The sequence below is a fragment of the Penicillium nucicola genome, assembly GCF_028828085.1.
Source record: "Penicillium nucicola strain IBT 29836 chromosome Unknown utg000009l, whole genome shotgun sequence".
NCBI lineage: Eukaryota > Fungi > Ascomycota > Eurotiomycetes > Eurotiales > Aspergillaceae > Penicillium > Penicillium nucicola.
Window position 1 is genome coordinate 475,522 of NW_026643133.1, and position 15,673 is coordinate 491,194.

At 45.3% G+C, this 15,673-nt stretch overlaps 3 protein-coding genes across 3 annotated transcripts; all 3 read right to left on the bottom strand.

Annotated features, from left to right (window-relative positions):
- Nucleotides 1-2,767: 2,767 nt before the first annotated feature.
- On the bottom strand, nt 2,768-4,029 carry N7511_008478 (uncharacterized protein; the record flags this gene model as incomplete). The annotated part of the gene is made up of 2 exons (XM_057130855.1): nt 2,768-3,820; nt 3,862-4,029. The coding sequence occupies 2 exons, from the start codon at nt 4,027-4,029 to the stop codon at nt 2,768-2,770; spliced, it is 1,221 nt and encodes a 406-aa protein (XP_056981586.1).
- Nucleotides 4,030-4,954: 925 nt separating this feature from the next.
- N7511_008479 (ankyrin repeat domain-containing protein) lies at nt 4,955-6,441 on the bottom strand (the record flags this gene model as incomplete). The annotated part of the gene is made up of 3 exons (XM_057130856.1): nt 4,955-4,966; nt 5,078-6,365; nt 6,386-6,441. The coding sequence occupies 3 exons, from the start codon at nt 6,439-6,441 to the stop codon at nt 4,955-4,957; spliced, it is 1,356 nt and encodes a 451-aa protein (XP_056981587.1).
- A 2,172-nt stretch (nt 6,442-8,613) lies between these two features.
- On the bottom strand, nt 8,614-10,183 carry N7511_008480 (glycoside hydrolase family 18 protein; the record flags this gene model as incomplete). The annotated part of the gene is made up of 6 exons (XM_057130857.1): nt 8,614-8,718; nt 8,771-9,327; nt 9,378-9,447; nt 9,501-9,560; nt 9,608-9,979; nt 10,040-10,183. 6 exons carry the CDS (start codon nt 10,181-10,183, stop codon nt 8,614-8,616), a joined length of 1,308 nt encoding a protein of 435 aa, XP_056981588.1.
- Nucleotides 10,184-15,673: the final 5,490 nt, after the last annotated feature.

The following is a 15,673-nucleotide window of genomic DNA, read 5'->3' on the forward strand; positions in this document are numbered from 1 at the left end:
CTACGGACAAGTATGGACCAGGTGGCGAAGTCACTAGGCGTAAAGCTCGTCTAGTGGCAAGAGGTTTTCAACAAGAAGAGGGCATTGACTATGAGGAAACGTTTGCGTCTGTGGTCAAATCGACTTCCACCCGCATCTTGCTCGCTTTGGCGGCGCTTTGTCATTGGCACATTCACCAAGGAGATGTCAAAACGGCGTTCCTGAACAGTGACTTGGACAAACCCGTCTACATGAAAGTTCCGAGAGATGTGCAATTACCTCGTGGATGCTGCTTACTGCTCCTGAAGGCCCTTTATGGTTTGAAGCAGTCACCTCGAGCGTGGTATCAGAAGCTCCGGGATACTCTTGTCCGCTGGGGTTGGCGAATCTCTGCCTACGATCCATGTGTTTTCATTAATGACGGAACAGGGCTCATCCTCGAAGTTCACGTGGACGACATAAACGTGATGGGTAGAAGCCTTCAGGAAATCCTTAATTTTAAGGGTCAATTTTCGAAGGAATTTCCGATATCCGACGAGGGGGAGTGCTCCTGGTATTTAGGAATGCACATAGAGCAGAAGCCAGGAGAGATCCATCTCCATCAGAAACAATATATCGACCGAATGGTCAACAAATATGGCTTCAAAGATGCGGCCCCTGCCAAGACTCCCCTTGACGCAAAAATCAAGCTCGCGAAACAAGGCGACTACGTCGCCAAAACCAAATTCCGTAAAGAATATCAGTCGAAGGTCGGATCGCTCAATTTTAGTAGCAATCAGACAAGACCGGACATTGCCTATGCTACAGGTTATGTGGCCCGATATGCATCCAATCCAAATCGGGCTCACATGGATGCTGTTGATCGGATCTTTACATACCTGAAGAGCGACCCCAGGAAGGGAATTGTCTATTCAGACAGACACGGCCTCCAGCTGAGGGGTTTCGTCGACAGCGACTTTGCCGGATGTGAGGACTCGCGCAAGTCAACAACTGGATGGGTGTTCACGCTTGCTGGAGGGCCCATATCGTGGTCATCCCAGAGACAAAAAACAGTGGCTACATCAACCATGGACGCGGAGTACATTGCATGCGCCGAGGCTGCGAAGGAAGCTATGTGGATTCGCAACTTTATCAATGACCTCCGCATCCCCGGAGTACATATTGACACAGTTCCCCTTTATATCGACAATAACGCAGCCTTGAAGCTCACCAGGAATCCAGAGTTCCACAGCAGAGCCAAACACATTGACGTCAAGCATAACTTCATTCGGGAAAAGGTGGAGGAAGGTCTTATTGATACCCAGCGCGTCAATACAAAGGACAACTTGGCAGATGTTTTCACCAAAGCTTTACCGAGGTCTACACACGAAGACCTTGTAAAGCGTCTGAATCTCCATTCAGGGGGAGTTATCGAATCTGAACCTTTGTTGGAAAAAAGGAAAGAAATCGCCGGATCAGATCCTGGGATCATTGAGGTGCCTCGGCCCCTTCGGGTCCTTGGCACAGGGGGAGAGTTGGATCCCAGGTCACGTGATGTATATAGATCTATAGAAGTGGCTGCCTGTTAGGCTGACACTCCGCTAGGCAGCAGGGAGATGAGCTGCTGCAACTACAAATAGCTGGATCTCTTCATATAGATGAATTATCACACTTGTACCTCATTCTAGGGTCCAACTTCGCGAACGATATGCAGCCTACCACTACTATATGTATCTTCCTATGTACCTAGACCGTGTACCACTTCCTAAGCGAACTTAGAGCCTCGCCGAGGCCTGTCGTGGCCTCTGTGCCGTCGGTATATTCATGCTGCCCTCACGGCGCGCGGCTTTGAAACCGTTGCGATGCTTCGGCGAAATCCAAGACGGCCTCCACCGTCTTGGACCGCGAAGCACTGTCAATCTTACCTCTTCCTTCCTCACCAGGTCCTCCTCGTGATACAGTAGTATTCGAAATCAGATTTACCACTGCACTATTAGACGTTCATTCCCGAACCCGAGCTTGAAACACACTGGTCTAATTTTAGCTATTCCATGTAATCCTTGTTCGACCGTATTGTATTCCCTTGTAATGATGTATGTATCATTCTTACAATACTGTAATTTACTTTGGAATTTGATGGAACCTTTTAGCAAAGAGAACAAACAAAGGGGCAACCCTAACAATCTGGCAAGATCGCCTGCCCGCTTTCGCCTTCCGATATGGTCATTTCAAGATCGCCATGTCCCCTCATTCGTCCCACATGCAGCACGGCCTTCGTGTATCTTATACGCCCGCCAGTCATCACACTGAGGGCTGTGCTTACCCTGTATAGAGAAAACCCTGGTAGGGAACTCTACCTACGTAGGCATTGACGTCTATAACGTGTCTAGATTGTTGGTAGTGTCGATCTGTTCTGGCTCACCCCGCAAACTAACATGAACCTTCCAACGTTAAGGATTACTTATTAGAATAAGTCCATATCATGACGATCACGCATCTCTAATAAACATGAAAGATGGGAGCACAACTCGGATTACGCGGCAACCCTGGGGTACTGTGCCAGCCCCTACACCGCGCCGTCTGGCCTGAGCCGATTTCCAAGCTCTGTGTATTTGACAATAGTGTTGACCCCAGGAGTAGACGTGGCCCACATCCTCTCCGATTCCTTCCATTTAATGAGTGAGAAGAGAGACCGGCATACGAGGACCGTCGACCGCTATTCATCTCTTCCCTTCGCCCGATCAAACACATCTTCGATTCGCCGAGGCCATGCATCACTGTATCGCCAATGCTGCGAATCACTGCCCCGCTATCTCGCCCCCACCGTCTCTGATTCCCTAGAACTCGCATCATCGAGATGCATCGCCACACTGAAGTCGACAACTTCGAAGTCATTGGAGAATACTCGTCCCCTAATGGCAGACGTCCAGCGACTTCGATAGTGTTTCCAGGCCTTTGACTTGGGCTCGCTTGGGTTGCGTAACATGTCCCTTTCGACATGCAGATACTCACGCGCCATGTCATATACGAAAAACATCGATAAAAAGTTCTTCAAGTAAAGCGAATTTTTCTCTCTCATCTCATCACTTCCCATACCATATGTAAATAGAGAGAGAATGTCAAATGGTGTCAAAATTGTTTGAAGCCGTCGGTGAAAATGCATCCAATTGTTGAGTAACATATTGCGGTCATTACCGAAGTCGAATGTCTCATCATCCCAATCTTGGTATTCGTGAGGCGAGTCGAAGACATTCTGGAGAAGAAAATTCGACGTATAATCAAAGATTTCGAGGTTTTCGAAGCTTTCTCGCAGTGTGTAGTTTGAACGTTCGAACCAATCGGCATATATTCTCTCGGATAAACTGTCGTTCACTTCGTCTTCTGATTCGAGATTGATTGCAAGAAGCTGTATCAGTTTTGTTTCAAAGGTGCAAGCTATTACCGCCCGATAGAATTTCTCTTGAGAAACTGATTTCCTTTCGTTCCTGTTTGGTAATAGTAAATGGGGACCGATCTGGCGTTTACAACCTGCGGAGCAGGCCATCACATAGTTCTCCTCAGGATGATGATAAGAGTTTTCATAAGATAGCGCATCCCGGTACTCATTGATATGGGAGACATAATTGCTTCTCAACTGGGCAGCTTGCTTCCACCACAAACGAATTCGTCGTAGATAACGGTCAATTACCGCTACGGACTCAACCGTGGCTGAGAAAATCGAATCATACTCAAAGCGGCCATAAAGCCCGCCAGGAGTTTGAAGTGTAATATCCTCATCTTCGCCATGCAGTGCGTCGGCCAAGCAACAGAGGCGGACATCGAATATGTGTTGTGGACAGGTACGCTTAATGTATTCAATAACCTATTCGCTAGACATAATTCATTAATGGAGACTGAACATACTATTAAAGACCACGCAATTTTGCGCTCGTGAAATTTGAAGAATTTGTAAAGGGATTTGCACGTGATTGCGAGGCTCGGAGGTTCATTAAGGCTAGGGAGATTTTGGAAAACGAGTAATAGCAGTTCAGATGGGAGGAGAAATAGGAAATTTGTTTCATCAGAGTCCATTATTTAGCTTTTTGAAGTCTTGTTGAATGCAGTGGTATAGGAGGCCGTAGTCAGTGCCAGCAGAAAGGTGAAATGTCTCTGGGGGACAGGAATTGTGGCCATTGGCGAGAGTAGATGTTTGCTAGGTTTGCATTTGCGTAAAATACAGTAGTTTAGCAGTTTTTTGTAAGTTACAAACGACAAGGCCCCACCTGCTTCATATGCCCTGAAACGAACGAAGTGAGAGAAAGGGAATAGTCAACACGGATGTACGTGTGTGCGAGACGTTGCAAAAAGAGGTGGCTTAACTATGTATGGAATGTTCTGCCACGCACGTCGCTCATTCGCTCTTCCTACCCACTGGTACCTGCATTATTGTCGCTTTTTTCGGATTAGATGATCTTGGCTTAGGGTTGTAGGGTTCCGTCTGCATATTTCTGCACATTAACCTACTATGATTGCTCCACTTCCTAGTCCGTGCCCCTTACTTTATTTCGACGCGCTATTTCATATTATTACCGACGCCTTCAACCGCTTCATTTTTCCAACCCGCTTGCCCAAGTGCCACATTTTCAGAAACCGCTTAAAAATATTACTGAGGAAATAATAGCATTTTTGTCAGAATCAACATTATAGCAAGTGATACAGAAGTATTCTTTGGATCCCATTTGGATATCAATAAGACTCTTGGAAAGCTAGCCCACCAATTGAAGATATCATAGAATTTGGTTTCTCGACCCTCAAGATTTGGATTTCAGTCACCCGATGTGGGAGCTTATACCTCGTTCAAATTGCATACATTCGCTAAATTGCTTTTTGATTTGTGTTGGCCTCTCTCATTGAGTGGGATTTCCCTTATTGCGGCCACTATGATTTGAAGTTCATTAAAAATTTTGATCTGCCAGACATTTTCCGAAACGACAAGTGAAATATATTCCCTCAAGCTTCAATCTCTGCACTTTTTACAAGTAGGTGCCATGCAACGATGGATTATTGAAACCCGTAAGCCCAATGTATGGTTGACAAAATCCAAGAAGCACTTACAGTCAGAACAGACAGGACGACTCACCATTATTGTGGCCGCTTTTTGAGAGATAGTTGGTCTCGCAGTTTTGAGTTTCAATAGGTCATCTTTGCGTTTTCTTTCCACCTGACGTCGGTCATAGTCCTCTTCCGAAACCTCATCAAGGTCTAACTCCGCCAGGTTGATATCCTCGCCCATTTCATACGGCAAAAATGTATGTTTGTAGACGAAGTACGCAAGCAACTGCTTTTCTGCATGGCAAGCATTAAAACTCCCTGGTTTTCCCTGGTCTGATTTGCCAGGTGGAAGATCGTAACCAATATGTTTGCTAAGACGATGAACTTCAGAAGTCCAGCTTTTTCCGCTAACTTGGATGTTCATATTGGAGTCGTCAAGGTGTCCCCAGCCGCTCATCGCTGCCATCGGAGGGAAATTATGCCCCCGATAGAGAACGCCGACTGTCTTTCGTTCATTGGGAATGTTAAAATGAGTGAGCAACGTCAATTCAGCCGTACTGGAGGATTTGGGAAAGAAAAAACCTGCTAGAGAAGTAGAGCCACGGTTTGATCGATCTGCGCCCCCTCCAAGCAAGCAAACAATTTCCCGACGATCCTGATCTCTTTCATAAGTCACCTCTCTATACAAAGAGCGCCGATAGCGATCTTCGGTGTTTGCTAGAAGCGGCCTCGCGAAGTCTACCGGCCGTACGCGCCGTCCGCTCCGCATATATTCCAGCTTCTGGTTAGCTCCGTATTTCAGGAGAACCTTTGTGTTCTCTACTCGGCCCCATAAGGCTGCTTCCATAAGAGGGACTCGTCCATCCATGTCTCTGGCGTTCGGGTCGGCCCCTTTCCGGAGTAAAAGCTCCACCATTTCAGGAGAAGATTCACAGGCTGCGAGGTGCAGGACTGTTCTGCCAGTAACCTGAATATTTTCATCAATGCCAGATTCAGGATTTTCCTCATCGAACGAATGAAGCGATTCGGCTTGGAGTGTTTCGGAACCATGCAGCAAGATGCTTGCCTCTGCGGAGGTCTCAAGATACTCCTGCACATCTTGAACCTGCCCATGAATCACGTCATCCACTGCTGCATCGATCTTTTTGTAAAAAGAAGGGATTTCGCAGAGCGTGTTCTCTCGATGTGTATATTCAATTGCCTCTGACCACTTCGGGCGGTTCTTCACTTCTGACATAAAGGAAGACTCTGCGGGTGAGTCTTCCGGATCGGAGAAGAATTCGCTCGGATCCGCCCCACCCGCCACAAAGAGAACTCTCTGCTTATCAATTTCATATCCAGCAGTGTCTGATTCTGTGCCGACAGGAAAATTCAATCTGTAGGTACGCGCACATACAGAGTCGCAATGAGAAACGCGAGACTGTCCTTTCGCATAGGTACCACAAAAGCCATGACGGTGGACTTTTCCACAATACGGACAGTCAACGTACATGGAAGATGTATTCCACCAGACGACATTAGCTTCAAGGTTACTACCGCGATTCATTTTCGTAATCTTAGACTCTTACTAGAATGGTGGGACTAAGAGTGGAAGCGAAGTGTTGTTGTTTTACGTCACTCAATGACGGGCAAACTGATGTAGCCCGTCCTCACGTGATCTTGATTCAAAGATACATAGCGCTCGTCAGAAAGCACTTCTCTTTCATGAACCTCCCCACCTTGCTTGCACCTTGCTCAAGTATGCAAGTCGCATTTGATTGGCGTGAACAATGAATTTCATTCTCTTTTCTTCGTCATCCACGTGTGTCAACGCGCACGACATACAAATGTGAAGAGGAAATTTTTCAATATTACGTTATTAGTCATCTGGTTTTTCGTCTTCTTTGGTCAACCTTGCTTAAATGTAATTTTATATCATTTTTTTCACTGTTCCTTGTCAACTTTTTCGTTTCAGGGCCGATGCGTGCGAAGCGCGCGTCTTCCTGTAAAATACAGTTCCTATTATAGGAACAAGGGGATCGACGCAATTACCCATATCTGGGTTAGCGGGTTTCAGATTAGGGTTCGGGAGTTAAAGTCGAAGGGTGTAGAGGTAAATTTGATTTCGAATACTACTGTATCTACAGAGCACTCTCCGTAGTACAAGGCACTGAGCTTCCGAACTTTGTCTTGAATGATACTATGGAGTATCGTGAGCATAGGAGTAGATCCAGTATCTTGATGTACCACCAATAGTCAGGCACTTCTCGTATTCAGACAACAATAATCACAGCCCATTCTTTTTGATCTTCTTATTCGTGTATTCTAAATACAGCAGGACACCGTCACGCTCATTGCCCTGTCTGAGGAACTAAGACGACCGTCGATTGAATTATTATAATGGTAAGGAAGAATCTTCAAAGGCCGCACAGCTCCCCAAGAGCAGTAACTGCTGCCTTACCGTATCCTTGGAAAGTCCAATAGAGGTTCGAACGGCTAGAGGCAATCTCATAAATCCCACGAAAAAGGTCATGGATAAAGAATTGTAGAAAAAAGGAATGAATGTAGAACACTAGCCAACTACGGGTAGCTGGGGGGAAGCTTGGATCGGGGTTGCTTGGACTATTCGCCAAGATCGACCGCCGTAAGATTTTGCATCGCTCACCAAATGCATGTGCTGTACTCATAGTACACAATGTACCGCATCTCATATATGTCAGGTTGGACGGCGGGCAGTATAGCAATGCAGTGGTAACAGCCATCGCGAGTACACTCAACCGCCATCCGTCACAACCGATGTAGATCCACAAATAGCCCTTCCTCCCCAACACACACTCCTCTGCCTAGTTCCTAGTCGCCAATCTTACCTCATTCTCTTGCGAATTTCAAAGAGGAGACTATTGAAGATAGCGTTCAATTCTTGAATAAGACAACAAGAGTCTAGGCCAGATTGAGAAACGGGCAATTTAACATTACTGCCGTCATAGTCCATAGCTCGATTTATCAAAGTTATAAAGAAAGCTCGAACAGGTATCTGACTGCCACTGTAGTAGGGCTTCAAGGCGAAGCCTATATAGGCCGTCGTTGAGTCATCAAGTTGTAATCTATCGCATTTATCATGGGCCGCTGGCTTGTGTGGGCCGCTCGCAAGTAATTTCGTTACCCCCGTGTCTAGGGTCATCACATTCTCCCTTCTAAGTTTGCCTCTTATTTACTAACAAGAATACCGAAAATCATTCAAGGTATGTGACCGCAGACTCGTAGGATGAATTCAACGGTGAAACAGACGAACCATGAATGGCAACTATCACATATCTCTACGGCACGTCTAATATTGATCTCGCGTCTTGAGATATCACCATCATATATCCACTAGAACTGGTCCAAGAAAATACTAGGAAATCCCTGTTAGTAATTCTTTGCCCGTGTTCTCCCGGCAATGAGTATTTTCAACCAATATCACTGGGTAATGAACATGCTGAGAGGTAATGAAACAGTCGAGAGCAAACTCTTTTCCTGTACTCAAGCAAAAGAAGACCTGACTGGTTCCACATTCGAATGATAGCTTGCTCAATGTAGGAGTGATTGTCTCCGCTGTTAAGAATACGAATGTTGATCTTATGGATCAGGGTATCTAGAACATACTTAGGAGCAAGACCCAGACCTGATGTTGTCATATATAGATGCAGGATAGCTCAACTGATTTTCGCTCTTGTCCAAAGATCCAGTACCCCCAAGGGTTTGCACAACCTGCAAAATTGACAGTTAGTTTAGATCAAATATGAAAGTGAAGGAAACATACCGTTGTGATTAAGCTATCAGCATCCTTTTTGTCACTGCTGAGCTCCCACCACATACCCCCACCAAGACCTTTGGACTTGATGTACTCACCCTTCATGCGCGCAACCTCAGGGGTATCATAACTGATAAATAAACGCGAGTCCGAGTTGTAACAGTAGCTAGCAGCTTCCTCGTCCAGATTTGTAACCGCACAACCGGTCCGGGGTAGAGCTTTGTAGTCCCACACACCGTTTTCCCAGCTACCAAGTCCAACACCGTTTGCAGATTGGCCAAGACCGTTGGTGCCAGTAAAGGCTCGGCCATACAGAGGCATACCCAGAACAATCTTGTTAGTCGCCACCCCATGCGAGACGTAGTAATCAATTGCTTGGTCAGTATTGAAGGGGGTGCTACTAGGGTTGCTTTTGGATGCGTAGAGGTTGGCATCATGGCCGACTACGACGCCCTGGCAATTTTTATTGGTATCCCAGCACCCGACGTAATCGTAGGCCATCAAGTTCCAGAAGTCCAGGTATTTGTCCATCTGGTCAAGGTGCTCTTTTTTGTAGTTTGAAGGGCCTAGATTTTTGATTAGAATTATAGCAATGTTTAAAATGAAAGATACGTACCGGCAGGAGATGCGACCGTGAGTAAGAAATGATAACCGTCTGCATTGGCCGAGCTGTATGAATCCAATCCCTGGAAATTTTAATGGTTAGCAGAGCCATCAGTGAGAGAAGCATGAAAAATACCTCACGAAGACGGTGTACGGCATCAACATATTGGTCCGCTTCGGTATCATTTTTAGGGTACTTTCTGATATTAGCCTTGAATACAATGAGCCAGGCAGCGAACTCACTTCAAAGTCAACATCAATACCGTCAAATCCCAGGTTCTGCAGCATCTCGACAGAGCTATCTGCAAACTTCTGGCGTCCGGCCTCAGAGTCAAAGGCTTTTCTTAGGTTAGCAGAATAGGACCAGCCTCCAATCGACAGAAGAATCTTAAGATTGCGATTTTTCTTCTTGAGCAGAAAAAGCTGCTTGATACAACCATAAGCGTTGTTTCCGGTGTCGTTCCAGGAATCAGTAGAGTAGTGCTTCTCAGTGTCCGAGTACGGGTCTGATAAAACCACTTCGCCGGTGACTTGGACATTGGCGAATGCGTAGAGGACATGGGTAAGCCGCTCCGCTGGGATATCTTGAGGCTGGAAGTTGCGAGCGTAGATGCCCTGTTGGCTTTTAGTTACTTGTTCTGCTCTATATGTAGACTATATGTTCAAGACTCATACCCAGTTCACAAAGTAAGCCACGGAACGAAACCCATTAACATCACGGGTAGCAATGTCAGTCGCACTGGAATTGGTCAATGACGGAGTGGAGGAAGCGTTTGCCAGCCACGCCAGACCCAGCAAGTAATGGGGGATAAATTGCATATTGAAGAAGCATGGAGGTTTTGTCTGATGTGGACGCTGCCCAGTGAGCTTTAAGAAGGACGACAGTCGTCGAGAAGGAAGGGAGAAGCAAGATCATTTTTGGTCACAGTGGATTAACAGTTCCATTTAGTCATTGTGGCTTACTACAAGGCTACCAATCCCTGAACGATATCTTAGATGTGGCCCAGAACGTATGCCCACAGTAATACAATTAGATTGTTCAAAAATAGCTCTCGCGATATCAGGGAACCGTCAAGATGTTTCCTATTTGACCTTCAAGGCATGTCTCATACGCATAGTACCTGGAATACTTATAATACCATATCTTAGCACCATACTACGGACTATCCTAAGATAGAACGTTATCATATCTTGATGGAGTACTCAAACTCATATTCTATTCAACAAGGTAGTTTCAGTAGCCATAAATTCGAAGGCGGTTGAACGTATCCATTTATATATTTTATAAGAACGACGACAATTTTCCTTTCTGTGGCTGATCAATGCGTACTTTGTGACTAGATGAGTGCTGATTATAAAAGCATCGCACATGATAGACGCGGATTTCCAGGTATTTTGATACGATGATATATATGTTTACTGCTTTTTAATCAGGCTAGCGGTCAATGGTTCCATTGAGTAGGCGTTAGGGTTTGCCCTAAAAGCCTGGGTAATTGGGCAGCGTCCGCATCAGACAAAACCTCCATGCTTCTTCAATATGCTTATCCCCCATTACTTGCTGGGCTCTCTATGCTTACTTTGTATAGAAAGTAGAGTAGAAAGGAGTCCGAGGTATCTAATAGGTATGTGCGACATATTCGCGATCCAACGGAGTTTCACGGGGTCAAGATTCCCCGTTGTCATAGCCCCGCTTGTCAGATGTAATTTTGATAGCGACTTATGTGTCGTAAGGAGAATATGGTGAAATGAACGTCTGATGAGTTTGACGAACTGACTACACAAGGTGGTGGGAAATTTAGGGTCCTTGGGGGAAGTACCTCTACAATATTTCGCCACAGTTACTCCGCTCGTTACGGTATACATACGTTACAGCATAGCATGCAAAATATGCGAATCCATGTACGGAGGAGCTGATCAGTCTGTCCAGGGTAATCATGTTTCGGACAAAATCAATCACTTAGCCCGACAATGCCTGGAAAGCGCTGAACAAGTGTATGGAAAAGCGAAAATTGAATATGACGGATGTCTGGATTTGAGTCAGAGACTTGGACTTCAAGTTGGAATCCCGAATGTTGCTGAATCTCTTTCGACAAAAAAATTGTCGGGAGTTGCAAGCACGGAACTAAAGAGGGAAGCAATAATATTCAGGACCCTGGAGGAAGTACAGCAGGCCATCACTCAATTCTTTCTCGCGTTCATTCTGATTATCAGATATATCGTTGATCAGCTGGCGTCCCTGAATCTAGGAACTCAAAATTAGCGGATTGGAAGAAAGCACTATGATTTTCACCTACCTTAAGCAATTGTCATCGATGTTTTCATTTTTCATTATTAGCCAGGACACCAATAGCCGTGTCACGTCCAGCTCCCACCCCTCAAAATGCAAATTTCTCATGTTTTCAACTTCTAGCTCAATTCTAACCACATTTAATCTTGTATCTAGATAATAAAGCCCATTAGTATTTTAATTGGTTGACTATTAATCTATTGTTCTTGATATATGTTATAAATTTCATGGATTGACTCTGTCACACCCATGATTGACTATTCCGTCATGTAAACCTAAGCCGCCGGGGCTATAAAAAGCAACGAAAAGGTGGGATTAGCAATAATCAAATCAGCACGACGTGCTAGAGGGGCGCAATTACGTACCAGGATCACGAATAGCACCAGGGCCATGAAGTCAATTGAAAAGACCGAGACGGGTCCAGATTGCTAGAAATAATCTACAGTACATCTAGGCTACGGTATAATCTGACAGCCTCGTGATTCCCGTTTAAATTCTGCTAGATCCTTCTTCCTGGACATTCATGCACATTCTGGTGGTCTGCGCCGCTGCTATCCAGATGATAGGGTATCTAGAAGCTTTCGTCTATGCTTACTCACATATTACCTGCCCGGCCTCTTGAGTTACTACCTTTCATAGAGCCTCTACCTAGTTAACCACTGGGACAAGCGGCGGCCTTCCAACCTAGGTAGCGCTATTGGAGATTCTGGCGGTAAGGTGCTTTTAGGAGCCAAGAATGTTGGCATCCATACCCGAATCCTTCGATGAGATAAGATGCGGTTTACGGAAAATTCGTTAAGCTCGCTGAGCACTTGGTCTCCGCCAACCCCGAAGCTCTGGTCCCTGCATTTCCTTGGCTATAGCTCCCGTAGGTGCAAGCACGGAGTAAGATGAGATCCAAGTCAAATCGGCTTTACAGAGGTGACTCAATTGCGTATTGAGCTGCGGCTGAAGCGAAAGGACCTTCGGCGGGATGCTTAATTATGGCGTCATAATATGATAGCTCATGGCGAAGCGCTTTAGAGCTGAGCGTCTTTCGTTTTTAAAACTACGTTTACAGTGTTTTATTTTATCAGCAATTTATCTTTCCCTCAACTGCGGCCCGTTGGCGGGATGCCAGGGGTGGATGCTGGGACGTTAGTATATCCTGATTTAGTAGACCATGTGATACAGTCAGAAAAGTCAGTTAACGTGCATCCCTCCGCAACCGCCCTCACAGCTCGTCAAGAAGATACTTTGGGAGATGCTTAAAAAAGTCCAAGTTAATGGCGTGAAATGTTTGTAAAAATGTATTCAACAATATAACGTTAAAGAAAGTTTCGCAAACTGCCCATATCAATGTCACTAAAATGAGCCAACGGTACGAACAACTTTCAAACTAAGCCAGAGGCCCTTTCATAATAAGATTGTATCATAGATGGCACCCTATAGCAGCAATTTCACAACACACTTAATGTAAGAACCATTGAACACCGTAAACCCTCCCCACCTCAATCGACGCTAGTGAAGCGAACATGTGGCGAGAGAGGTCAAGATCATGAATATCGCAACCTGGACAACTATCGACAACCATGCCCGTTACATTTACGCTACCATATTGAATAGTGACGTGTCTGCCACAATGGCGTTTGGGGTTGAGTTTTGCGGATAGCGCAACCACATTTTGACTTGTCCCATCATTGGTGGTTCCACAGGCGCTTGGATTCTGAGAGCTTGTTGCCGTATCGTAGTAGGTGGTTACACCAATACATGGAGACAAACGGGTGCATGTCCCTCCAGACGCACTCGTTTGACTGGGGGTCGCCTCCTTCCACGTAATTGCGGACGGGTTGATGAGCGAGGAAGTCGCACTCGTCCCACCTGAATGTGAAAGAACCGAGACTGTTTGAAAGTCTGGCTGAGTAAGTGTGCCTTGCCGAAGGGCGCAAGCTTGTCCAGTTGGAACGAGACTGCTTGCCATAAGCAGGGCACTCCTGTGAAGCCTCATCTTACGGTTGACCCTGTGTAACTTGAGCAAAAGTTATAGAAATTTGATCTCCTGCGAAATTTCAATAAGTAATGTGACACGGGTACCTCGGCGGAATCCCCAGAACGGAGCTCATGTCCTTCCTAGACAAATTTGACAAAGGCTACTTGTGGATACTACTGCTATTTTTAGTTTCATAATGGCAGTTAAACACGCTGTGAATATGCAGTTGAGAGTGTTTTAAGAAGTTTGAAGTGTTTCTAATCCACGAGGCACGACCAAATGATTGTTCCTCGGATACTGACTCTGTGCATTACAGTTACTGTAATATTTCCTGTAATGTATCGCGCCGCGATGTCTTCAGAACCCTATGCTCTACGTAAGAAATAAGAAACATCAAAATCTCAGTGACGTAGTTGACTAGAAGAACCCTTGATGCAGACTGGCTAGTCTTGTCAATAAGTGGCTAAGAACATATATAATCGGCACGATATTATTTAAATAACTGGCCTTGATTTAGTTGGTCTCGGAGCTGCTGCTGCAAAGGCTATAGGAAAAGCTGAGCCCAATCCCAATCGCCACCCCAAATCAGGAAATGATCTTGTGGTACTGTAGCATCGCGATTATTTTCTTTGATATATCAGCAGAATCTTGACAAAGAATTATTTGTCTTTCGGTCTAGTGCACGTACTGATGCAAGTGAGCATGATGATCCATGATTGTATCATCTCGGTCTATATATATCAGAGACTTGCCGGATTAGAGGCGTCAACGAAAGGTCTAGCGCGGTTTGACCAGACAAGGCAACATTTGCTCAAATAACTATAAAGCTTGACAGGATCACCTACAGAAAAGTGATCTTGTTCCCATCGTTACATATTTGCTGCGATCTTTTAGTCTAGCATAATGCCACGTCGAAATCGAGTATCTACAGCCTTGGGCCGGGACAGAAGATCGCCACTTAGCTTACCGCGCTGGAAATTACGAATGATCTATGACATGATAGTCAGCAAAACACTGACTGTGGCCGACATGGCAGAGGCGGCAAATTGCAGCACGGAATTGATAGCGGGAATTCGCTACTTGCTCCAACTTTTAGCGTACCATGAGGAGGAAAATTCATTGCCACCTCTCACGGTCAACATCAACATTTTATCGTCAACTTCCTCCATATGACCATCAGTCTCACTTTTGGCGACAGCTCAGTCTGTGAGCATCTATTTGGAAGATGATAAAGTCCGAAACATCCAGGCATGATTCATATTACGTGAGGAATAGAAATTGCTTTATTATCTGCTCCAATTCGTTATTACAATCTTGAACACCGCGTCACGTTCCATTAATGCCCCAATCTTTGGCTTTTCATTTTCACAATCTTTCAGTCTTGTACTATTCGCAAATCTTAAATCAGAAGATCGTGGTTGAAATAATCTTTCATCATGCGATATACTTCGATTCACGATATAGAGAAGAAGTTGAATTGAAAAACACATAGCTACTTGAGGATAGGCACATGTACCGCGTAAAAGCAAAGGCTGGTGCTATAGACTTGGCCCCAAAATAGCACAAAGGAAAAGGACTTTCCTGGGGCCCACATCATCTGGAGCGGTATATTCCACTTCGTTCATCCTGCCCTAGGGAAACCAAAGACCGCGGTATTCCCCATGATAGGCGATTCAAGGGTCTGATATTGCATGTCAGACAAAATTAGATCTGTGAAATCAGGTCAGGATACTCTGGTCTGCAATATGTAGGGTGGCATGTTTTTTTTGAAGGTTTCGAATTTCCCCGTAGTGTGGCGGTGATTGCAACATCTCTAGATTTCACCATAGGCGCGCAAATGTGGCTTACAAATTCAAGTCTTGGTTCTCCTGCTTCCGACATAGGAAACCGGAGTAAACCAAGAGGTGGTAGTCTCAGCATTATATGAAGCTGCGGTGGTTCGCCAAACTCATCAGAAGTTTCTCCGAATCAAAAAGCAAGAGCACGTAGGCATAGCTGATTTCGAAAACTACTCATGATCTACTGCATTCAAGGTGCATATAAATAGTCTATT